The sequence below is a fragment of the Clarias gariepinus genome, chromosome 5, assembly GCF_024256425.1.
Source record: "Clarias gariepinus isolate MV-2021 ecotype Netherlands chromosome 5, CGAR_prim_01v2, whole genome shotgun sequence".
Taxonomy (NCBI): Eukaryota; Metazoa; Chordata; class Actinopteri; order Siluriformes; family Clariidae; genus Clarias; species Clarias gariepinus.
The window spans coordinates 29,653,372-29,675,000 of NC_071104.1; the positions used below are offsets into that span (position 1 = coordinate 29,653,372).

The following is a 21,629-nucleotide window of genomic DNA, read 5'->3' on the forward strand; positions in this document are numbered from 1 at the left end:
TTCTCTCAGTGTAACTCATTTCACCTGTGTGTGTGTGTGTGTGTGTGTGTCTGATTTGTTTTCTTTCCTCTGCTTGACATCGGTTTGACAATATTTCAAACCTGGTGCTATTTTAATAAAGCCCACACTGAAGGCCTTGTCACTTTTAAGCAGCTTGAGGGACTTAACATCTCCGACACACTGCCTATGCGTCTGAACAGCCAGGGAATGATGGTTTCTTCTCTAATCAAAAATGTCAAGTGGTGAGTTTGGTGAAATATTGTGCTGACCCCCCCACTTCGAGCTGGCTTGGGGCTTTGTTCTTTTAGTTGAGTATGCAGTTTGTTGTTGTGAATATATAAAAGAGTTTTAGACTTATCATAATTGGAGGATTTCAAAACCACCTAAGGAAACATGTAACTCAAAATGTCGGCATCTTAAAATGTGGATCTTATTGGTTTCAGGATTTTGCTTAAACCAGGCTCAATTTTTCCATACTTTTTGCTTACAAACAAAAATACACCTGAATGTATGAAATGCAAAATGTTTAACATATTTCTAGTTAATTTTAAAAGGATCTTAATGAATTTATTGCTAGTCATTTTACATCACGTAAGTCATTAAATGTCTAGATTGAGTATTTAAATTATGAAAATGTTAAAAAACTAATTCTAAAATGCAACCAAAAACTTAGCTGTATTTTAGCTGTTATTCGATTAAAAAAATTAATCTAATTAATCACAGTCATGTTTTGGGATTAATCACGATTAATCACAATTTTAAAATACTCAGATTTACTAATATCGTGCAGTGTTAGACAAACAATGCATGACAAACTGGTTAAAGAAACTTTATTATGCAAAGATTATGTAGTTTTATAATATCCCATATTAACATTTACCAAATGTTACAATAAAATCTCTCGGACCTTCAACAGTTTCATATCGTGAGCTCTGTCTTTTCCTATAGTTGTGACCTTGTTTGTCATTTCCTTTTCAACTTTGAGAAATCAGTAAGCGCATGTCTCAGCAAAATGTCTTTCTTGTATTTTGAACACACACGCTTAGTGTGAATGAGTGCGGTTGCTATTTGTCATTGATTAGGTGTGGCTTCTGCCAACTGCCTTACTTTCATAGCCTTTTCAGTGTCATACAGTTCATGTATTCCTGTAAAAATAGTTCCTCTTCAAAGGTAGCTAGAGAACACAATTTTGGTTTTATCCAAACTCCCATCTAGAAGTTTAAACACAACTTGGCATTCAGCACACCTGGTGATGTTTCCTTAGTCATCTTATCATCCGCATCAAACATGCAATTATCACACAGCCTGGTAACCACACTGAGATTATGGAAAGCCATTAATAGCCATTAAAAAATGCTCAAAAAAAAAAAAAACAGTTAAAGTTCCTAGATTAATCACGTCTTAACGCGTTAATCTTGACAGCCCTCATTTATTTTAATACGTTTCTGCTAATGTGCAAGAGTGAAATGCATTCACATTGGTTGGTGAAATACATAAACAGCATTTAATTATCAGTCATGTAAAAATCAAGATTCAATTATTTGTCACATGTACCTTACAGTGTTTCGCAAATGGGAAGCAAACTAGGATTTTTTAGGAAGCTGGCGTCAGAGTGCAGTGTCCGCCAGGATACAGTACCCCAGGAGCAGATCAAGGGCTCAACAGCGGTCAGCATGACGATGATGGGGCTTGAACCCCTGACCTTCCGATCAGTTACCTAGAGCCTTAACATTACCATCATGGCGTGCCTGTATTGTGTGTTATTGGTCATTTTTGAAAAGCTGGGTGGTAAGGAACACCACTTTTGTCATTTTCGTGTGAACAGTAATGTCTCCTAAGCCATCCACCTCTCTTAGAATACAACTAAGATTTCAGCTTCAGCTTTGACCTGTGGTTTGACTGTGATTGCAATTCAGTATGGTTCGACTGCAACACAGTGATTCAATACACTGGGGAGCCGCATTGAGTTTTGACACTGAAGCCCTTTTTAGATATGGGATACAGAACATTGCCGGCTTCATTAAACCATTAAAGCAGCAGCAACTTTCTGTCATTCAGGGATAGTTCATTTTTATATTAATGTTCTGATTCTATTAATGTCTTCATTTATTTTGTACAGTGATCTTAAGTGACTGCAAAAGTGGCTATAAATAACATTTATTATTATTATTATTATTATTATTATTATTATTATTATTATTCAGACATGTCCTAAAGTGAGCCATGTCTGATATTTGCCGTTTTTGAAAACATTGACAATACATTCACTGATGTATAATGTATGAGGCCAGACCAATTTCCAGACATGTTTGTGTTTGCTTTTTCTTAGAATTCCAACAAAACAATTATTTGTTGCTGCCAGGCAGCTCTTGGCAGTTCTTGAATAATATCCGGGATTAGGGCGCAGTCGGGGTTGCCAGATCACACTGACAAAATCCTGCCCAGGCAGGGCTGAAAATCCCACTCATAAAGATTAAGAGTTATTCATAAAACGTAAGAGTCATTTGTGGAAGTAATGACAATGCTGTGTATCATTCTTGTCCTTCCCTCTGACAGAATCTTTTACATAGTGATGGGAGGTTTGACATTTTAATTGAGTTTGGTTGTAATTTCCTAATTCTGTTAATCCTATAGTTCACTCCTAAAAAAGAGGGCGTGTCTGTTGAACCCTTTCAATAAGGGAATTGTTTTATTTTCTATTTAAATTTCTGTAGTAGGCGTCTATAGTAGAAACAGAAGATACTCAGCGTTGTGTGTTGCAGAAAGGACATTACTGTATAGAAAGCACTAAGTACAGTTTGACCCACCTGTGAGTTGTATACTTGCCTGTGACACAGAAGAAGTTTTGGAAAAGTCAATGGAGTCAGTGCTTAATGTACACAAGGTGGTTTGTCCTTGTTTTGCTTTCCAGGCTCATTTTTTTTTTTGGTTGTGATTTGAGGGCAAGTCTATAGTGACATGATGCTTTGACCAACACAGGGTTTATTCTGTGTGCATCACATCTGTTTTGATCACAGCTCTTTGGTGTGATTTTAGCAGAAAAGAGATTTGATCCTGAATTGCCCAAAACACAATTTAACTCAACACACATCGTGCCAAGAGGCCGAGTGCATGCGGAAATGTAACGTGAACTGAAAAAGTAAAGAAATTGTGGATGTGATCACAAAACCTTCTGAACTAGTAGCTTCTGTAATTATCTAGTTATAAACAAGAGCAACTCCATCTTGCCTGTCTTTAGGTGATTTTCATGATTTTTTATGACTTCTGCATACACTTGGCAAAACTATTTGAATTCTATTTCTTAATATTACATGAACGTGTTTCACACACGGATGTTCAGCTCAAATTTTTTCCTACTTTTAGGATTACTTAATTACATGCCATGAGAAAAGATCCAAACCCCAATAGCAAACCACAAATAAGTAAAATAATAGATGTAAAGGCACCCTAAGATATAGTGGTTGAAAATATATGGGGAAGATACAGTGTCTTCCAATATATTGGAACAAGGGAGCAATACACACAAGGGAGTGGCTGAAGAAGAAGCACATCAGGGTCATGGAGTGGCCTAGCCGGTCCCCAGACCTTAATCCTATAGAACATTTATGGAGGGAGCTCAAACTTCGAGTTAAGGGACAGGCAAGAAACCTTATGGATTTATAGAAGAACTGTAAAAAAGAGTGGATCAAAATCCCTCCTGAGATGTGTGCAAACCTGGTAAATAAACTACAAGACCCGTCTTACCTCTATGCTTGCCAAAAGGGTTATTCCACCAAGTATTAAGTTATGTTTTGCTTGGGGATCGAATAATTATTTTCCTAATTGAAATGTAAATTTATTTATAATAATATATTAGGATATTCTGTTTCAATCCTTTACCTACTGTATGATAAAAAAAATGATAGACTCGTCATCTCTTTGTAAGTGATGAAACTTATAAAATCTCCAAGGGATCAAATTTTACTTCTTTTTTTGTAGTTTTGCTCACTGTTTTGTTTTAAACCTCAAAGATCTAAGCAGTAATACATGCATAAAGTACAGAACAGGAAATATAATCTCATTTAATACTGAATTAAATATGTCAATTTAATATTCAAATCCTTTTCCAAGCTCCTACACCTCACATTCCTTCATCATCATCTTTTTTCTCCGTCAGTATGATGGTAACAGAAATCCACTTTCAGTCTCTGAAGGAGAAGATTAAAGTTACACACTGAGATGTACTTGTGTGTTATCTCATATTTGACCTGTGCGCGCAGTGGACGGGTAAGCTGTGCCCAAACACAGCTGTACTAACACAGAACGGCTCTGCTATAAACCTCCCCGGATCAGCGCCAAGCCGGCTCCTGTGTGCCAAACCTCTGCTGTCCAAAAACGCACTGCCCCATGACAGTGCAGTCACTGTTTCCTTTCTGTGCTGCGATGTCTGCCTCGGTACCCTTGTTCGATATGACCTTCGTGGTTCGGATACCCCTCATCCCTCCATTCTACAGGGAAGAAAAAGAAGAAAAAAACTCAAAATCGAGCCTCCCGGAGTACCAGGAGCAGCGCATCCTTTCTGCACTCCCAGATTAAAGCTGATCTCAGTGCTGCTTATGGATTCATGGGCAGAAAGAGAGTAGCAGCGAGGGCCAAATGAAAGGCGACAGGCCTCGAACAAGCCTGAGCCACAGTGTCCTACATCCTCATTACACCACAGACCATTAACCAACGAAAGACCGAAGAGGTAGCGAGAGAAAGACGAAAAAGCACCGTTAGATTGGTATGACACCTTAAAGTTAAGTATTCTTGTTTAAAAAAAATGAGTAATTAAAACCCTTCCTCCGTCAACTCCTCCCTCCTCACCGGCCCCCTTTTTAATTTTCTAGCAGAATATGAATCTTTAATAGGGTAATAATTGTGCTAGCATATTTGTTGTCACCGACCATTAGGCCAGATTAATTAGGCCATTTAGTTTAGCTTAAGAAAGTGTCGGCTGTGAAGAATGGTGCGTATGAACGCGGGAGACTGTGATCAGCACCAGCTGCTCTATCGTGTGTGTGATCACTTCGTCTCAGCCCGTTGTCCCTCAGCCCCTCGTACGGGGCGGCTGACACCTCTCCTTTAGTTGTGTCCTAGCTATTTTTTCCCCCCGACCTTGTTTTCTAATTTCCTTGAGTTTCGGTGGAGTGTTAGACATTTGGAGCATTGGCCCATTTTTTCCCCCTCTGTGAGCATCCACCTGCCAAAACCAGTGTTTGTGGGCCACTATCGCGGCAGAGCATGCTGGTCTATCAAATACCTGCTCACCATAGTTCAAATTTGCTCACCTTGGCACCACGTTTCCTTACAGTATGTTCACTTGCTGTTGCTGCGCGATTGCTTTGAGCGACTCGCGTCATGCACCGAGTCAGGCAGTTGTTTACTGCCATTGAGGTTTGCATTTAATTACTTTCTTCCTTTGGTGGACTGTGATAAAGTGGCATGTGAACGCATGCAGGGGGCTGTGCACTCGTCGTTTTGTATCCTGGCTGCTGTGCTGTTGATTAATCTCCCTCTTACACACACCTCTAAATGTATGCATACTAAAGCAGCCCGAGGCAGTGAGGGACAGCAGTGCCGGTGATTAGTTAGCCTGTTCGGGAACAGGGCCGCTCCGTACCCCTCAGCCACACTCGCCCTTCAGGAATGAGGCACGGGGCACAGCTCTACGCTTGAGCCCTTACTGTATAAAGTAAGAGCTGGAGCACGGTAGTCTTTTTACTGAACACTGATTTTTCGCAGACTTGCGCCGTTTCAGAGCCAGTGATGTCTCGGTCTTACAGAGCCAGAGGTCTGAGTTCTCACGAGGCAGAAATTGGAAATTAATTATGAAACACATAATCTTATTTGGTGAGGCTGTAAAATTTTTATGTCGCACCTCATTTAACAAGCCGTGCAGACTCTTAGCGCTTAGGTTTTATTAACAGTAAGTTGACAGCTTTGGCACCAGTGGCTTTAGCTTTTTTTTTTTTAAAGATACTGTCCATGTTTTACAAATGGACAGTTTTTTTTCTTTCTCTTTCCTATCGATTTTGTTCCCCTTCTCCTGTTTACAAAAGGTCATTTGATAAAATAAAAAATTATAACTTATGTTTTATTAAAGCTTTTGTAAATCTGTAAATTTGTGATTTTGTACATTTAATCCCATTTTTTTTATTTTACATTTTTATTTTATTTTTTATTGGAAATTAGTCATATAAGCATTTTACTGCATATCATACTGTACTGTGTATGGTTGTGTGTGTGACAAATGAAAATTTAATTGAATTAAATATGTACATAATTGAGGGGAAAAAGGATAGACATTATTAGATTATGTAAATACAAAAGTAACTGTGATACCAGTAATATTAGTGACAAAAAAATCATGAACATAATCTTTTCTAACCGTTAAAACTTTTAGCCATTTTTAACCATTTTTTGCGTTACTGTGTTTTTTTAGTATATATGTCTCATGATTGGGTGATATAAAGTGACACATAAATTTTTTTTCTTTTTTATGATGAATTGAATTTTCTTGCATTTTAACCAACTATACAAACCTGATTGAGCAAAAAAAAGTACAAATGGGTCACGTGTTTTTGACCAATGCTGTGTGGTTAGCATAGAATTGTGCTGCTTGAGGTTTACAGGTTAACATTAGACTTAATCCGGGGTCCGTGACTCATAGCACTGACTTATTCAGTGGACTCCCAGTATGAGCATCATATTGTTTCATATAATTAAAAATAAATAAATAAAACATTCAGGGTCCCAGTAGATATGAGCAAGAGTGAGCCAACTCCTGCCCCTGCTGCTCCTGTGTTCTCCTGTATGCCCTGTTGCTCTTGTACTCGGGGTGATGCAGGATCTGTGTTGTGCATTGTGACTAAAAGCCTGTTGATGTCAATAGCTGTAGTTTTTCCCGTGAGGCAGCTGAAAACGAGGTCTAATCGAATGGATATTAAAGTCACAATAGACCGCTGTGACTATTAGGAGCTGTCAGCTGCGGGCCCCGTTCTCTCTCTCTCTCTCTCTCTCTCTCTGTCCACAAGATTAGTTTTCACTGCTAAATATTTATGCACTTACTGTAGGCTTAACCTCCCGGTCCGCACAGACTCGTTTATCTTTTCCTTTCTTCTCTTTGCACTCCATCATCGCCGCTCTCAGGATCCACCCGTTCTCCATCTATGGCATTAGTCTGCGTCCAAAGTCCGTTTCGCAAGGTGCTCACATCGTTAACGTGTTCCCTTCTTCTTTATCTGTCACTGTCTCAGGTGGAGCCGGGGAGCGGCAGGCTCGGGCTCAGCAGAAGCTCTTCACTATGGATGTGGATGAGGAGGAGAACATGAGTGAGTGTCTGTACTCTCTCTCTTTCACTCACACACACAAACACACGTGCGCCATGGTCTAATGAACACAACTGCAATTACGCTTGAGTGCCTTGTTGACCTTGTTATATTACTGAGATGGAAAGCGCACAGCACTTCCACGGGAGACGTCTTCCATAAACATTAAACATACATTTCCTTAAACAAAACCGAACGACTAAAGATTAAAAAACATTTGTTATAATTATCCCAAACTTTTTGCATTTAGAATAAGCATTTGGTTAACACTTTAGGGCTTACCCTCAAATCATTTAATCTTACCTATTTAAGCTGACCATATTAAATAACATAAATGAAGATAAAGCATTTACCCACCTACTGTACATAGTGCACTACATCTCAATTCCAAATGAGCTACACAGAATAGTTAGCTAGTGCTGTATCGTTCAGAAATCTTCCCTCAATCATCCAATTCCGATTCGACAGTACAAAGTTTTGTGTAGACTCCCAGTCAAAAGTTTGGACACACCATTTAACTGCATGGTCTTCCCTGATTTTTTATTTCTTTCTACATTGTAAATCAATGCTGAAGGCATCCAAAATATGCAATAATCTCCTTCGAACAGTTGACTTTGAGATGTTTCTGCTACTTACTGTACTGTATGCTCTGTAAAGCCTTCATAGCATCTCCAATCTGAGCTGATGTAAATTGGTGATTTTTGAGGCTGGTATCTCTAAATGAACTTCTCTTCTGCGGAAGAGCTAAAATTTGGTCTTGCTTTCCTGAGATGGTTTTCATTGAACCAGTTTCATTAAGGGTCTTTAATGGGTTTTGCGAATGCACTTGACACGATACTGTTCTTACAAGAACTATTCCAGAAGAGCTGATCTTCATGCCTTAAAATAACAACTATGTGTTGCTGTTCGTGTTACTTAATTAACTAATGCTATGTGTTTTTAAATATTTCGGAAATATCCAGTACTGTTCTAGCATGTAGAAAATAAATACAAACTTGTGTTCAGACTTTTGACTGGCACTATATCGTTTTCTTTATAGTGCATCAAAGTATCATAACTTTTCTTCTTCTTTTTGCGATTCTAATCCATTACAAAGACACACAAATAAAAAAAAAAAATTAAAAAAAAATCAAATTTTGAAATGGCACCGATTTGACATCAAAATCAGGAATGTGGTGAATCCCCTTCAGACGTCATTACTATGGAGCATCTGCATTAAGTCCTTCTTTAAACCTCCTGACCAATCAGAATCAAGAAATCAGAAGCACTGTGTAAGGAAACTGAATTCATTTGACTTCAATCAACATGTAACATTATCCTCGAACACATTATTTGCCCAACTTTTGCCTTTATAACTGCTAACAATCTTGTTCATGTCCTCGTTCACAGCTTTTCAATTCTCTCAGTCTGAGTGTTTGATTCTGCACAGCCCTTATGTTCATCTCTTATCACCTGATAGTGTGCAACACACCACTGCCTTCATATCAGGAGAGGCTTTTGGTGAAACTTACTTTATCTCTCTCTCTTTTTTTTTTCCAATCTGTTTTTCTTTTAGTTGTTCATTTCTGGATTTTTCAATCACCCTCAATGCGTTTGTATTTAAAGCCTACACAGTCTAATACAAACCTGATCTCTAACACACATTACATTCAGACAAAGCGATCATAAATCCTTCCGATACAAATATATTACATATTTTCTTGCTTACAAATTGCATACATTCTATATGTTTGTATTTGTATTATGTCTACGGTTTTACGTAGAACACTATAGTATATACGTACCGTAATTATACCATTTTAAACATTAGGTGCATATGTTCAACTAATAATGTGATGCTTTCAGTAAGTTTTTTAAAAAATATGAAAATAAAAGGAATATATAAAATTTAGTTCATTTCAGTTGTATTAGTATAGCGCTTTTAACAATGGTCATTGACGCAAAGCAGCTTTATAGAATCTAAAGGATATGAAGTACAACACAATGAAATGTCACAATTTACATCACAATACCACTTACTGGAAAGTGTATCATAATCCCACCGGGCTGCCATTTAGTAAGATGAAGTTACATCCTCAAACCTCAAACCTGTGACTCCAGAGTTTTGCATTTCTGACATGATCTACTGTACATGTCTGATATTGAGCTGATAGTGACATCATCCTGGCCGGATTATCTGAAGCAAGCTGCTGTCATGTTATGCAAAACATCAGAGGTGTGAAGAAGAAAGGAACTTCTTTCAATGTAAAATCTGTCTGGTCCGCTTACATTAAAAGCATGTAGATCGAATTGGATAATGTGTCAAATCCAATTCAGGCTCATATCCATCCCGACACTTGGTCCATTCCTGAAGACTTTTTTCATCATCAGACCTGCTTAGAAAAGGAAATCGTAATTGGCTGTAACATCAGCAGGTGGAAAAAAAACATACAGATTTCTCAAGGTATAGAGATTGCACTATTGTTGGGTTAATTAAACATTCAATCCGTTAGAGTGCTATCAGTCACGAGTCAGGTTCTCTCTCATCCTCGTTCTTTTGATCAAAAGGTTTCAGGAAGAGACAACATCCTTTCATAGCCTTCGAGCCGTCAGCCGCGCTCAGAGCTGCTTTGAATAGAAGCGTGTGTATTAGTAGATGGCTGTCAGGAAGAGCCGTTAACCCAGGAGAAATGAAGCTCTCTATTGTCCTGTCACTTACCGGCTTCACCCGAAAGCACCCCACAAAAGAAAGCAAGGTCATTTATTAACACCTCGAAGCACCTGCACCAGTTTCTTATTTAGATTTTCTGGGGATAAGCACACAGTGATGTATTCCAGAGCTTTTCAGACTCGCCTGCTGATGATTCAGAGGAAGGGCTCGGTGGTCTGATTCGCTCGCCATCGAGTGCCCTACTGTAGCTTAACGTATGTAAATAAAAGGAAACATGGATTTGAAAATCATTGAAGAGTTTTCCAATCTCGCTCGCAAAAAGTTCACCGGTGTGTGGGGTTGTATCTCAGATGACAGTGCCATCATAATGAAAGGGTAATAGAGTCAGAATGACTCTGTATCGCTCGGCTGCTTATCAGCACTGTCCAAACCTAAATCTAAATGGTTTGAGGACATGAGCTATGTACGTTTGTAAGGTGCTTAAAATATTGGTATGTTTTTACACAGTAGTTAAATTAATTACAATATGATCATTTACTTTAAAAACTGGGTTTTAGTAAGTTACATAGAAAAGTTAAATATATATAGGGTTGTAAGTTTTTACTAATTTATGCATTTAGTAAATAAGCTCATAGCAATGTCAATACGATTTTAGTATTATAAGTTATTAAGTAAATAATAGCAAACTTATTCATCATTTTACATTTTAATATAGTTAACATATTAATAATAGCAAAATGATTAATAATTTTATCATTTTATATTATTATTATTATTATTATTATTAAGAGCAGAAAAGTACAATGTTTAATTATATTGTGATGTGAGACAGTTAGTCCCATCCAATCTTCTAGGGACCTCTGTAGTCTAACTAGGGTATGGTGACCATTGTATTCATTATTAATATTATATTTTATGACTGTATTAGGACCTTTGGTCAACATTCACATGCTCATTTACACAATTAAATTCTGCATGTTTTTGGACCAAGCACTGGGGGAATATGCAAACTCCATGCACACAGACCGAGGGATGGAAATCGAACCCGGACCCTGGAGGTGCAAGGCTGACCCCTACCCCATTGTTCCACAAAGAGAATTAGAAAATGATGTACAGTATTTAGTAGTGTAAGATAGATAGATAGACAGACAGACAGACCTTAAGTTTGTTAATGAGTAGAGCTGTGTGTTTAGTTTGATTACGCAATTTAAATGATCTTCTTCCGTTAAATCAATGGCTCATTATTCAAACTCGATAAAAATGAAAATGATTGATTATTTAGTGAGGAATTTCTTGTAAATATACCGCAGTCTTTACAGGAAATACAAACAGCTTACATTTTCTGCAAAATACCTCACCAGAAGTTTTATGAAATGATTTCTTTTTTCTCTTCTTCTTTTAAATTTATGGGCGTTTGGGGGCAATACCGCCACCTATTGAGCTTGGCGGAAAAAATTCATCATCACTTTGTGTGAGACATGACATTGTAACAATCGAAAAAAACAAATTATACAGCAAGTTATTTAATATAACTTATTTTATATTTCCAGTAGTTTTTAGTATTTTCAAAACTTGTAAAATTATATAGCTGCTTGAGACAAATCAGACATTTGTGCAGTCGAACTAAATAGAGAAATCACAGTGGTCAAAACTTTAATTAAAACTAGATTGTACATATAATTCCCAGCTGATAGTCTAGCAAGCAGTTATGGACCCAGAATTAAATAAGTTAATGTTATAAATATGTTAGTTAGACAATTGGGTGTGTGTAGGTGGGTGGGTGGGTGAGTGGGTGGTTGTCTCTGTGGCTGGGGGGAGTTTTATCTGCCAACATAATGGCGTGGAATTTACGAATGCTGTGATTGATATGCTGAGCATGTTCTATCATTTACAGGTTCCTGTACTCCATTATATAAGTTTAAGCACTTAATTTAAATAAAGAGCAGCAGATTTAATTAGGTTAATAAAAGGGGATTATCATGCACTTACAATCAGTCCTCCTTGATTTAAACTGCTCGTCTTCTGCCACTCCGGAGGTGTGTAGTGTAGTATTGCTGTGGGGCAGAAAAGAGCCGAGACATTTATGAGTCTGCGGCTCTGGTATGTGTCTTTAAGCCAGCTGTGTGTGTGTGTGTATGTGTGTGTGAGAGAGAGAGAGCATGTGTTGTTGAGTGTGATGTGTGCATGTAATCACAGCATCCATCCTGAACCAGATTACCCAGTGCTGCTCTCTCAGGAGACAGAAATGACTAGCCCTTAAGAAGTGAAGATAATTAGCACTCTGCCAGCATAAATGATCTTTTATAATCTGCCCTGAAACCCTCCTGGGCGTGAATAGTGCTTTATAGGTGCGGTAAGGAAGCTCCCATGCAAAAGCTCCACTGTGCTCTTGTTATTCGTGAGATCGCACCATTAGTCAGTATTAACGTTATACCGAAAGTCTTCACTGTCAGAGAACTGGGCCCATATCTGATACATCTCGCTGTTGTGTAGGATGTGTCCTGCATGAAGATGTAGTCGCAAGAATTGGATTAGTTGGATTAGTTTTTATTCTGAAAGTCTCTGATCCTTATCTACTGCCTCGGTACCACACCCATCCTCAGGTTTTTTTCTTTATTACAATCCTCTCTCTCGCTCTCGGTCTCTCTCGCTCTCTCACTCACTTGCTCTCTCTCTCTCCCCCGGTGAGCGCCGAAAGGAGTAACCTATCGAGCTTTTGTTGCAGGATGTTATAAATGAAAATTTAGCCAAAGTTCCATGAGCTTTGCCAACAAAGACATGATGATGTGTGTTCCTACACAAGTGTATACAGATGTGCTCTAATCAGTGCTAAACCCTGTGTATAATTTATCATATTTAATACGATTGAGTCAGAGATGAAAAGTAATATTTGTTATGTCGTCAAAGTCTCGCACATCTCTTTAACTTATATGCCAATATGTGTGTGTTCGGTTCACGTACTCTGACTCCCATCATTACCATGTAAATGTCTTCAAGTCTGGATACACATGACTTATAGCGAACTGAGCATTATGCATGTCTCTGCCTGGAGGGGAATTAGTTTTCCCATCGGAATACATCAGAATGTTTCCTCATTAGAATACAAGCTTTACAAGCAGTTTTTTTTTTCTTCTTAAAATTGATAGCTGTGACTTGTGTCGTGCTACAGCTAAATCCATTCATGTTTTATAAGCTCTAACTTTTCGAGTCCATAAAGCTGTTGACATTTTCCTATTCCATGCATTAAGAAATAGTCATGTAGTTATGTATTAGCCCCCGGCTGCAATTCAACTGCATAAATCCACATCTAGTTAATGTTTAATGATTGTATAATTCAGGATATTGTACATCTTGGCTGAATGTTTAAGTTAGACTTTCAGTTAAGATAAAAAAAAAAGAAAGGCTGCAGCACTGTATAATTCCTGTGGGTTATTTGATTATTTAATTAGCAAAGTCCCTCAGTGTGAAAAAAAAAGGAGCACACATCACTTGTTCAGTTGCAAAGAGAGCTAAAGGAATCTATAAATTTTACATTTACAAGATCCTGCAATGAAGGCATTGTAAGCTACTCTTTCTGGGCATCGCAGGTTCCTGCAGCACCGACGTCAAGGAAAATCGCAACCTGGACAACGTCTCCTCCAAGGAGGGGGCAAGCATGCCCGAGCAGCTCCCCAACGGCAGCGGAGGAGGTGGGCGCAAACGCCCCCTGGAAGAGGGCAATAACGGTCACGCACACCCCAAGTTCAGGCCAAAGAAACGCAAGAAAACTCCAGGGCCCGTTCTTCCAAAGAACGCTCTCATGCAGCTGAATGAGATCAAGCCAGGCCTGCAGTACAAGCTGCTGTCTCAGACCGGGCCAGTCCACGCACCCGTCTTTGTCATGACTGTAGAGGTGAACGGGCAGCTTTTTGAAGGCTCAGGCCCCACTAAGAAAAAGGCGAAGCTGAACGCAGCAGAGAAAGCACTGCGCTCCTTCGTGCAGTTCCCCAACGCTTCAGAAGCACATCTGGCCATGGGCCGGACACTCACCGTCAACACAGACTTCACCTCAGATCAGGCCGACTTCCCCGACATGCTGTTCAATGGCTTTGAGACTCCCGCACCCCCTGAGGACTCCTTTTACCTGGGCTCCAACTCCAACGGCTCCCTGAACCCTCTGGGAGAATACCCAGTTCCTCCAGTGACCGGTACGAACAGCCTGGCCCAGACCCCTCTACCTCCTCCCTCCACCTTCAACACATCATCCAGCGGAAAGAACCCCGTCATGATCCTGAACGAACTGCGACCAGGCCTCAAGTATGAGTTTGTGTCGGAGAGTGGAGAAAGCCACGCTAAAAACTTTGTCATGTCCGTGACCGTGGACTCGCAGACCTTTGAGGGATCAGGGAGGAATAAGAAACTGGCCAAGGCACGAGCTGCCCAGGCTGCACTCTCTGCTCTCTTTAACATGCAGCTGGACCAGACACCATCTCGGCAGCCAATCCCGAGAGAGGGCCTACAGCTCCACCTGCCCCAGGTTTGAATTTTTTTTTTTATTTATGCTAGATCATCTGTGCTGCAGATCTCCATAATGTTCTTCATAGCCTAGGAGGAAAATAACAAAAATTTTTTTTTTTCGTTTTAAAGTGTTAATTTGCATTAATTTGAAAATATTATTGACTTTTAGATTAACTGAACTTTTACCCCAGCAATTTCTTGTTTAACTAAATCAAACATTTTCTTTATTTTATCCCTTTCTTCCTGCCAGATCAGGCTCTGAGATATAGTGTAACCGCATAGCATGTCTTCAGATTAGCGAACTGATTCAAGAAGAATCAATCTCTCACCTCTCTGTAGAATTTGATACGTTTAGCTGAACTCTGCGGAGAGTTGTTAAAGATAAGTTCTCTATCAAAGTCTGTGATTGATTCTTAAACACAATGGCATCACTTTATGGCGAGCTTAAATCAAAATGTAGATGTATGATAAAAAGATGAGCGCGGATCAGGCAGCTAAAAGAACCGAAATCCCGCGTGATTCCGGGAGAAGAAGAAGAAGAAGAAGAAAAAGGAAAAAAAGCTGTCATTTACACTTTTCCTAAACCTTTTGTTAATCCTGCTTCCAGATAAGACCTGAAACTGAAACTGACCCAATCTTAATTAACATCTCCCTCTGAACCGTGTCAAAACAAGAGCGTTTAGCCGTAGCCCCGGCTGCTGCCCGTCCACTGAGGAGTGGGCTGTCAGGAACGTGTTCAGTCTCTGAAGCTGATGCCTTGTGGGCTGCTCAAGTGCCTGACAGTCTCACTGCAAAGAACATGAAGCTCTGCTAGCAATGTCCCCCATCCCTCAGCCCAGACTCTATGATTTAATGTGCTGTCAGATCCTTGTTCAGGGCTGGGGCACATGGGTAAATTTGTTTTAGGTGGATGGAGAGAAGATGGCTGGGATAAAAGGCATTAGCAGGACTTTTCATTTATCGCTGGTCTACTCATTGCACCAGTCATGCTTTTGTGCATTGTGTGTGTGCTGATACAGGCTTGACAGAAAGGTGGGGTGTGAACTAAATGACAGTCTATCAAAATGGACGCGTGTTATTTATCTTTGGCCCTTCGGTTTCTTTGTGCAGCTGTTTCGCCCTTATCCTGCTGTCACCGGTTTGTTTAATTCAGCCCGCTGCTCTCGGCTGTGACACCGCGGCACGCAGCCGTCCGGTGGATTCACAGTCTGTTACCATTTATTTAATGTATCTTCCAGTGAGCGTTGTCTTCCCTGCTACTTGCCGGGGAAAATTAATGAAAATCCGAGCGCTGCTAATAGTGAGCTTGATTGCCAGGGTGAAACACTCCTTCTGTTCCGAAGGGTTTCATTCTCCCGCGCAGCGCCGTAAGACAGGCGGCTCTTCTGCGCCTCGAGCTCACATTAGCTGTCTGCTGTTGAGTGATTCTGAAGTGCTGGGGAAGCAATGTTGGACTAATGTCTCTAATTTGCGCCCATTCAACCAGCGACTTCTCTCCGGCATAATCATTTTCCACCATATTAGCAGAGGAGAATAGAGAATGAGACAAAAGACACTGTCAGAAAGAGAGAGAGAGAGAGAGAGAGAGAGAGAAGACACCTGGAGCAGGTGATAGCACATTAGATAGAGTAATTCACGTTAGTGAAAGGTAAAACCAGGCGCCATGATCTCTTTAAACTTAGGAATTCAATTTAGTTTCGAAAAAATATGCTCCGATAGAGCTTGAATGTGGGTCATTTTTGTCTTATCTTGATAAGAAGTGATCCTGATGTCTCTCGGTGTGTATTGTTTTGTAAAATTCTCTGTGTGTGCTCTGTCAGGTTTTAGCAGATGCTGTCTCACGTCTTGTGGTGGACAAGTTCAGCGAGCTCACCGACAACTTCACATCCCCTCACGCACGAAGAAAAGTGCTGGCCGGGGTCGTCATGACAACAGGTAGGGCTACATCCGGGCTTTTCCTGAGGAGATGATGAGGTCGTCTCCGGTTGCATTTGGGTGTGTTTTCACCTGATAAGACGCCTAATAAGTAAAGGCGCAGCAACATTACGTGGCAAAAAAATTAAGTCAGCTGAGGACCTGAATGTACCTTAATATCATTTTTTTTTAACATGTATACTGTGTTGTGCAAAAGTTTTGAGCTACTCCTTGTTTCTTCATATCTTGCTTCTAGAGATGTTAAATTGTATTTTTTTAAGTTGTTTTGAGGAATAGTTCTCCAGGCCTCCTAAAGGCCTCCTCTTTTTTGGCTCTCATTCTCAGTCCAATGCCTCCACCGTACCAGTTTCAGAGGAATCCACACAGTGACTCAGTGACTCACAGAAAAAAAATCTAACTTAGGGCATGAACCAGTGAGAAGCAGGTACAGATGGGGACGGGTGATCAAGCAGGTGATTAGTATAATGGTGATACTAAATACTAAGTGGATGGAACAGAAGAGAGAGGAAATGAGTTTGCTGCTCTTTACAAACCTACCAATTGTTTTTTATTGTATCCTCTTTTTTATATATATAATCTGCATATTTTCAGAATTTAATTGAACCTAATATGATGAAATTCGGCATGGCTCACGACATTTGTGCAGTTATGTGTAAGATATCTCAAAAATATCTCCAAATCCGAGAAAGACTACATTCAGCGAGATATCATGCATAAAACGTTTATAAGTTTGAAATTGTTTCTTTTCAATAAGGCTGGTGTAAAAGCAGATCTGTTGTGTAGGCCTCAAGGTCTCCTGAGATTGTGTTTCATAAAAAAACGTTCAAAGAAATTTCTGCTACTTTCTTTGAAACAGCATCGTTTTTTTTTTTTTTTTTTTTTTTTTTTGATCAGACCTTGTTAATGAGTTGTGTGATCTGAGAGCATTTGGTTCTATTAATGTAAATGCATGAACATTATACAGGAAGTGTGTGTTCCAAAGAAGCTACTTCTGAAGTTTTATTCAACATGAAACCAGTCATGCTTTCCTAAAAATTCCAAGTGGCTAACATTAGCCGTTTTGGAGAGATGGTTTTACATGTTCCCCCAAAATAGCAATTTTTATTAATATTGATAAATAAACAGATGTCTTTTGGTAAAAGCATAAAAGGCAAAAATCAGTAGTGGCTGTAACCATGTCGAATTCATGGTGTAATATCTTAACAGTTTAGAATTAGAATAGAATTGAGGTTTACGTATTTTCATATATAATCCAAATTGGCTAAGTTTCATCTAAATAACAATTAAGATCATTTAGAGATTTGAATTCAAAAAGTCACAGAGACTACATAGAAGGACATAAAATTGTATTTAGCAAGTGTGTTTCTTTTTATCTGATAAAAATTTTAATGTGTACAGTATGTATATTTACACTTTTTAGCACCAACACCATGTTTTGGCCAAATGTTTCAGAAACAGATTATTAAATAAATATTATCTACGGTAAGGTAGTAGTTATAGGCACAGATTACACAATATACACTATATATCCAAATGTTTGTGGACATCTGACCATCATATTCATGTTTGTTTTCCGGAGATCCTACTTCAGATGTAGTCTTCTGTTCCTGTTACAGTAACGATCACTCTTCTGGGAAGGCTTTCCACTAGATTTTGGGGATTTGCCCGGTCAGCCACAAGAGGATTAATCGGATCAGTCACTGATGTTTTGTTTGGTGAGAAGGACTGGAGTGTTGTCAATGTTCTAGTTCATCCAAGAGGTGTTGAGTGGGATTGAGGTCACGGCTTAAATTCTCCTACACCATCTTTGGCGAGTCATGTCTTTATGGAGCTCACTTTGTGTACAGCAGCGCTATCATGCTGAAACGGGTTCGGGCGTGACCGTTCCAGTGGAAGGGAATTGTAATGCTACGGCATATAAAGACATCTTATACAGTTAGGTGCTTCTAGCTTTGTGGCAGTGGTTTAAGAACAAACCTCATGTGGGTGTGATGGTCAGGGTTGCACAGGTTAGTACAGCATGAATAGTATTTTTTGTAGTGTTCATTTTATGAGCTCATGCCAGGGGGGAAATACCTACTTTGTGGGATTGTGTTCTGCCCTTCTGAACATTCCCTTTTTACCTGATATTAGCATATGTTATCTTCTGCATGCTAGTAGTCTCAAACGCACTTAACGATACTGTACATCTTAATTACAGTATATGTTATTGTTAAAACTATGTTTTAATTAATAATTTATATTATTTACAGAATAATATGCTTTAAGATGAGTAAGGGAATTTAAGGCCTTTAATTGCTGGCCTCCTGTTCAGGTTCATTTTAGACATTTTACAATTTATTGAAGTAGGTGCTTGTTTGGATTTCATGCTTAAAAACGATGGTATTTTAATAACTGCAAGCTGTGTACATGTTCGTTCTGCTAGAATGCTTTAGACAGATACTGTAATGTACTGTTTTTCGCTTCGACTGCAGGCACCGATGTGAAGGAGGCCCAGGTGATCTGCGTCTCCACTGGAACCAAGTGCATAAACGGCGAGTACATGAGCGACCGTGGCCTGGCACTTAACGACTGCCACGCCGAAATCATCGCCCGCCGCTCCCTCCTCCGCTACCTATACATGCAGCTGGAGTACTTCCTCAGGTGAGACACTCATCACATAAAAAGCCAATTACAGCTCCGTTTGTCTTTGACACGCGAGCTGCTTTCAAGCGCTGTGTAGCACAGCTGTTCTGCAGTCAAGCAGTCGGTGCGTCTTATTTAAAGCAGTACGTCTCTGACGCGGTCTAAAATGAACATTTCAAAAGGGATTGAATTTAACATCTGTTTTCATTTTTAAATAGTAACAGCAAAGAGGAGCATGAGAAGTCCATTTTCACCCGGTGTGAGAAGCACGGCTACCGACTGAAGGACAACGTTCAGTTTCACCTGTACATCAGCACGTCGCCGTGTGGAGACGCGCGCATCTTCTCCCCACATGAGGCAGGCGTGGAAGGTAAGCCAAGTTAAAAATATGTGCATTGAAAACCGCCCAGGTATATTTGCCCTTCCTTTTTAAAAATCTATCCGGTAGAAACGATGACATCCGCGAGTTCACTGTCATGCTGCCATTTCTGTACCTGTTTATTCTCCAACCGCTAGAGCGGTGTACTGAGAGGCAGGAAATGCAGCAGATGCCAGCTGAAAAAAAGAACAAGGAGGGCGTACAGAGCGCTGCACATGCTAACCAGATCTTCTTATAAAAACACAAAAAATTGGAATATTAACCCTTTAAACTCGAGCAGCACAGATCCATGCAGCAACACAGCATTGGTCAGTAACCAATTCATATAATAATAATAAAAACTGCTGTTTGTAGACGGAGGAAGTCTTAGACATCAAACTGTGCATTTGGGTTTTTGGATACGTTATGTAAAGTCAGTTATATTTTATATTACTCTTGAAAAACCACCATAAAAACATGAGAGTTTATGAATCTATGCTATTTCTTTGTCTGTGTAACCCATCTGCTGTCATGTTCAAATAGTTGGTTAAAATGTAATTAAATGAATTCATATTCATCATATGCCTAGGTTTGTTGAAAAAAAAGGATATGTCACTCCATACTGCACAATCTTGAGCTTTATATACAGTATATATTTATTAAAACGTAGTAATGCAAAAAAGAATGGCTTAAGATGCTCTGTGCGTTAAGGCCTGTGCACTTTGACTAACAGTGCCATCTTTGTACACCAAAGAATGTGTTTTGCTTTGTTTTTTACGTCGTCTTATTGGATAAATGGAGAGGGGATTTGATTTTAGACTTGTAGAAAAGAGTGTTTTTTATCATTAAATATAACCTTACACTGGTTCGCTAGGTTGCTAACTATGTAGTAGTACCATAAGTCAAACACTGTTGGGATTTCATTTATTATTATTTTTTAACCCAAATGGCATGATGCATCACAATGCCAAAATGTGCAACATGAAAATGTGCGATTCACATCATGGAAATCAGCATTCTGTTATTTATGCATTATTTATTGCAGTTGCACAATCTTTGTGACCCATAGAGTCGAAATTAAAGTATATTAAGTGCACAATGGTCACATGATTGTCTTTTCCCTAAGAGAGACTATAACAGTTTGAATGAGTTTTTCAGCAGAAACCGGTCTGAAACTTGGTTTATTCAATTTAAAAATAGATATAATCGACGGTTTACATTATTCAACCAGTTTGTATTCATTTTTGTTTTGATTATAGACTTATTTGCATTTTTTTAGATTTTCAAATTGTATTTAAAATATTCAAAGAAACCAATGAAATGGGATCCTGGGCAGAGTGAATTATTTCACCCCCACTCTTCAGCCATCCGGCTACCAGCATGAATTTTACTTGCAAAGGATTTTGATTATTATTGCAAGTGAAGATAAGTTTTCAGTTAAATATTGACCATGACGTGTGTGCGTTCTGTCTCTTACCCTGTCACACTGTGGTAGACGGGCCGCTTCCAGCACGGTTATGTTTGATCTCTTTCATCTCCCTTTGGCTGGCTGACAGTTGTCCAAAATGATTTATTCAACAACTTCTTTAGAAATTAATTATCAAAGCCCAATTATTAAATCCATTTAAGCTTATGATGTTTTTGTCTGTGATCAGTGTTGTATAATTAGAATTTCATTCAACTGTCTCTGGTTTGAAAACACATTTGGACAGTCAGTTTAATTAGCCAGCTTTATCTTTGTGTCTGATTAATTCTGCTCTGTAAGTGTCCATACATGAATCGTATGTTCTAGCAGCTTTAATAGACAGTCTCTCTGATGAACTTACTGGAATAATTGCTTACTAGAAATGGCAACGAAAGAATTTCCAGGCCTACTGGGGGACAAATTGGACATTGATTGTTTAGTGTTCTTTGTTACCCGCTGTCTCATTTTTCTGATCTCAGATCAGGGAGACCGACACCCGAACAGGAAAGCTCGGGGACAGCTGAGAACCAAGATCGAGTCGGGAGAGGGCACCATCCCAGTACGCTCAAGCAACACCATCCAGACGTGGGACGGAGTCCTGCAGGGGGAGAGACTCCTCACCATGTCATGCAGCGATAAGATCGCCAGGTAACACACAAATTATGAAAAATGGAATCAAATGTAGTGCATAAAAAGTGTAAATAATGTGCATGTACAAAAATGTACTCCATCCAAACCTAGCTGAATGAG

General features: G+C 39.3%; 1 protein-coding gene across 5 annotated transcripts in view; it reads left to right on the forward strand.

The window, feature by feature from the left end:
* adarb1b (adenosine deaminase RNA specific B1b) overlaps positions 1-21,629 on the forward strand; it is a 185,879-nt gene that overhangs the window by 151,011 nt on the left and 13,239 nt on the right. For all 5 annotated transcript variants that reach the window (XM_053496119.1, XM_053496120.1, XM_053496118.1 and 2 more), the window contains 6 exons: positions 7,278-7,352; positions 13,587-14,515; positions 16,317-16,431; positions 18,906-19,074; positions 19,275-19,426; positions 21,359-21,527. In XM_053496119.1, the coding sequence (XP_053352094.1) occupies positions 7,325-7,352; positions 13,587-14,515; positions 16,317-16,431; positions 18,906-19,074; positions 19,275-19,426; positions 21,359-21,527 (1,562 nt within the window). In that variant the 5' untranslated portion in view covers positions 7,278-7,324. The remainder of the gene's footprint in view (positions 1-7,277; positions 7,353-13,586; positions 14,516-16,316; positions 16,432-18,905; positions 19,075-19,274; positions 19,427-21,358; positions 21,528-21,629) is intronic.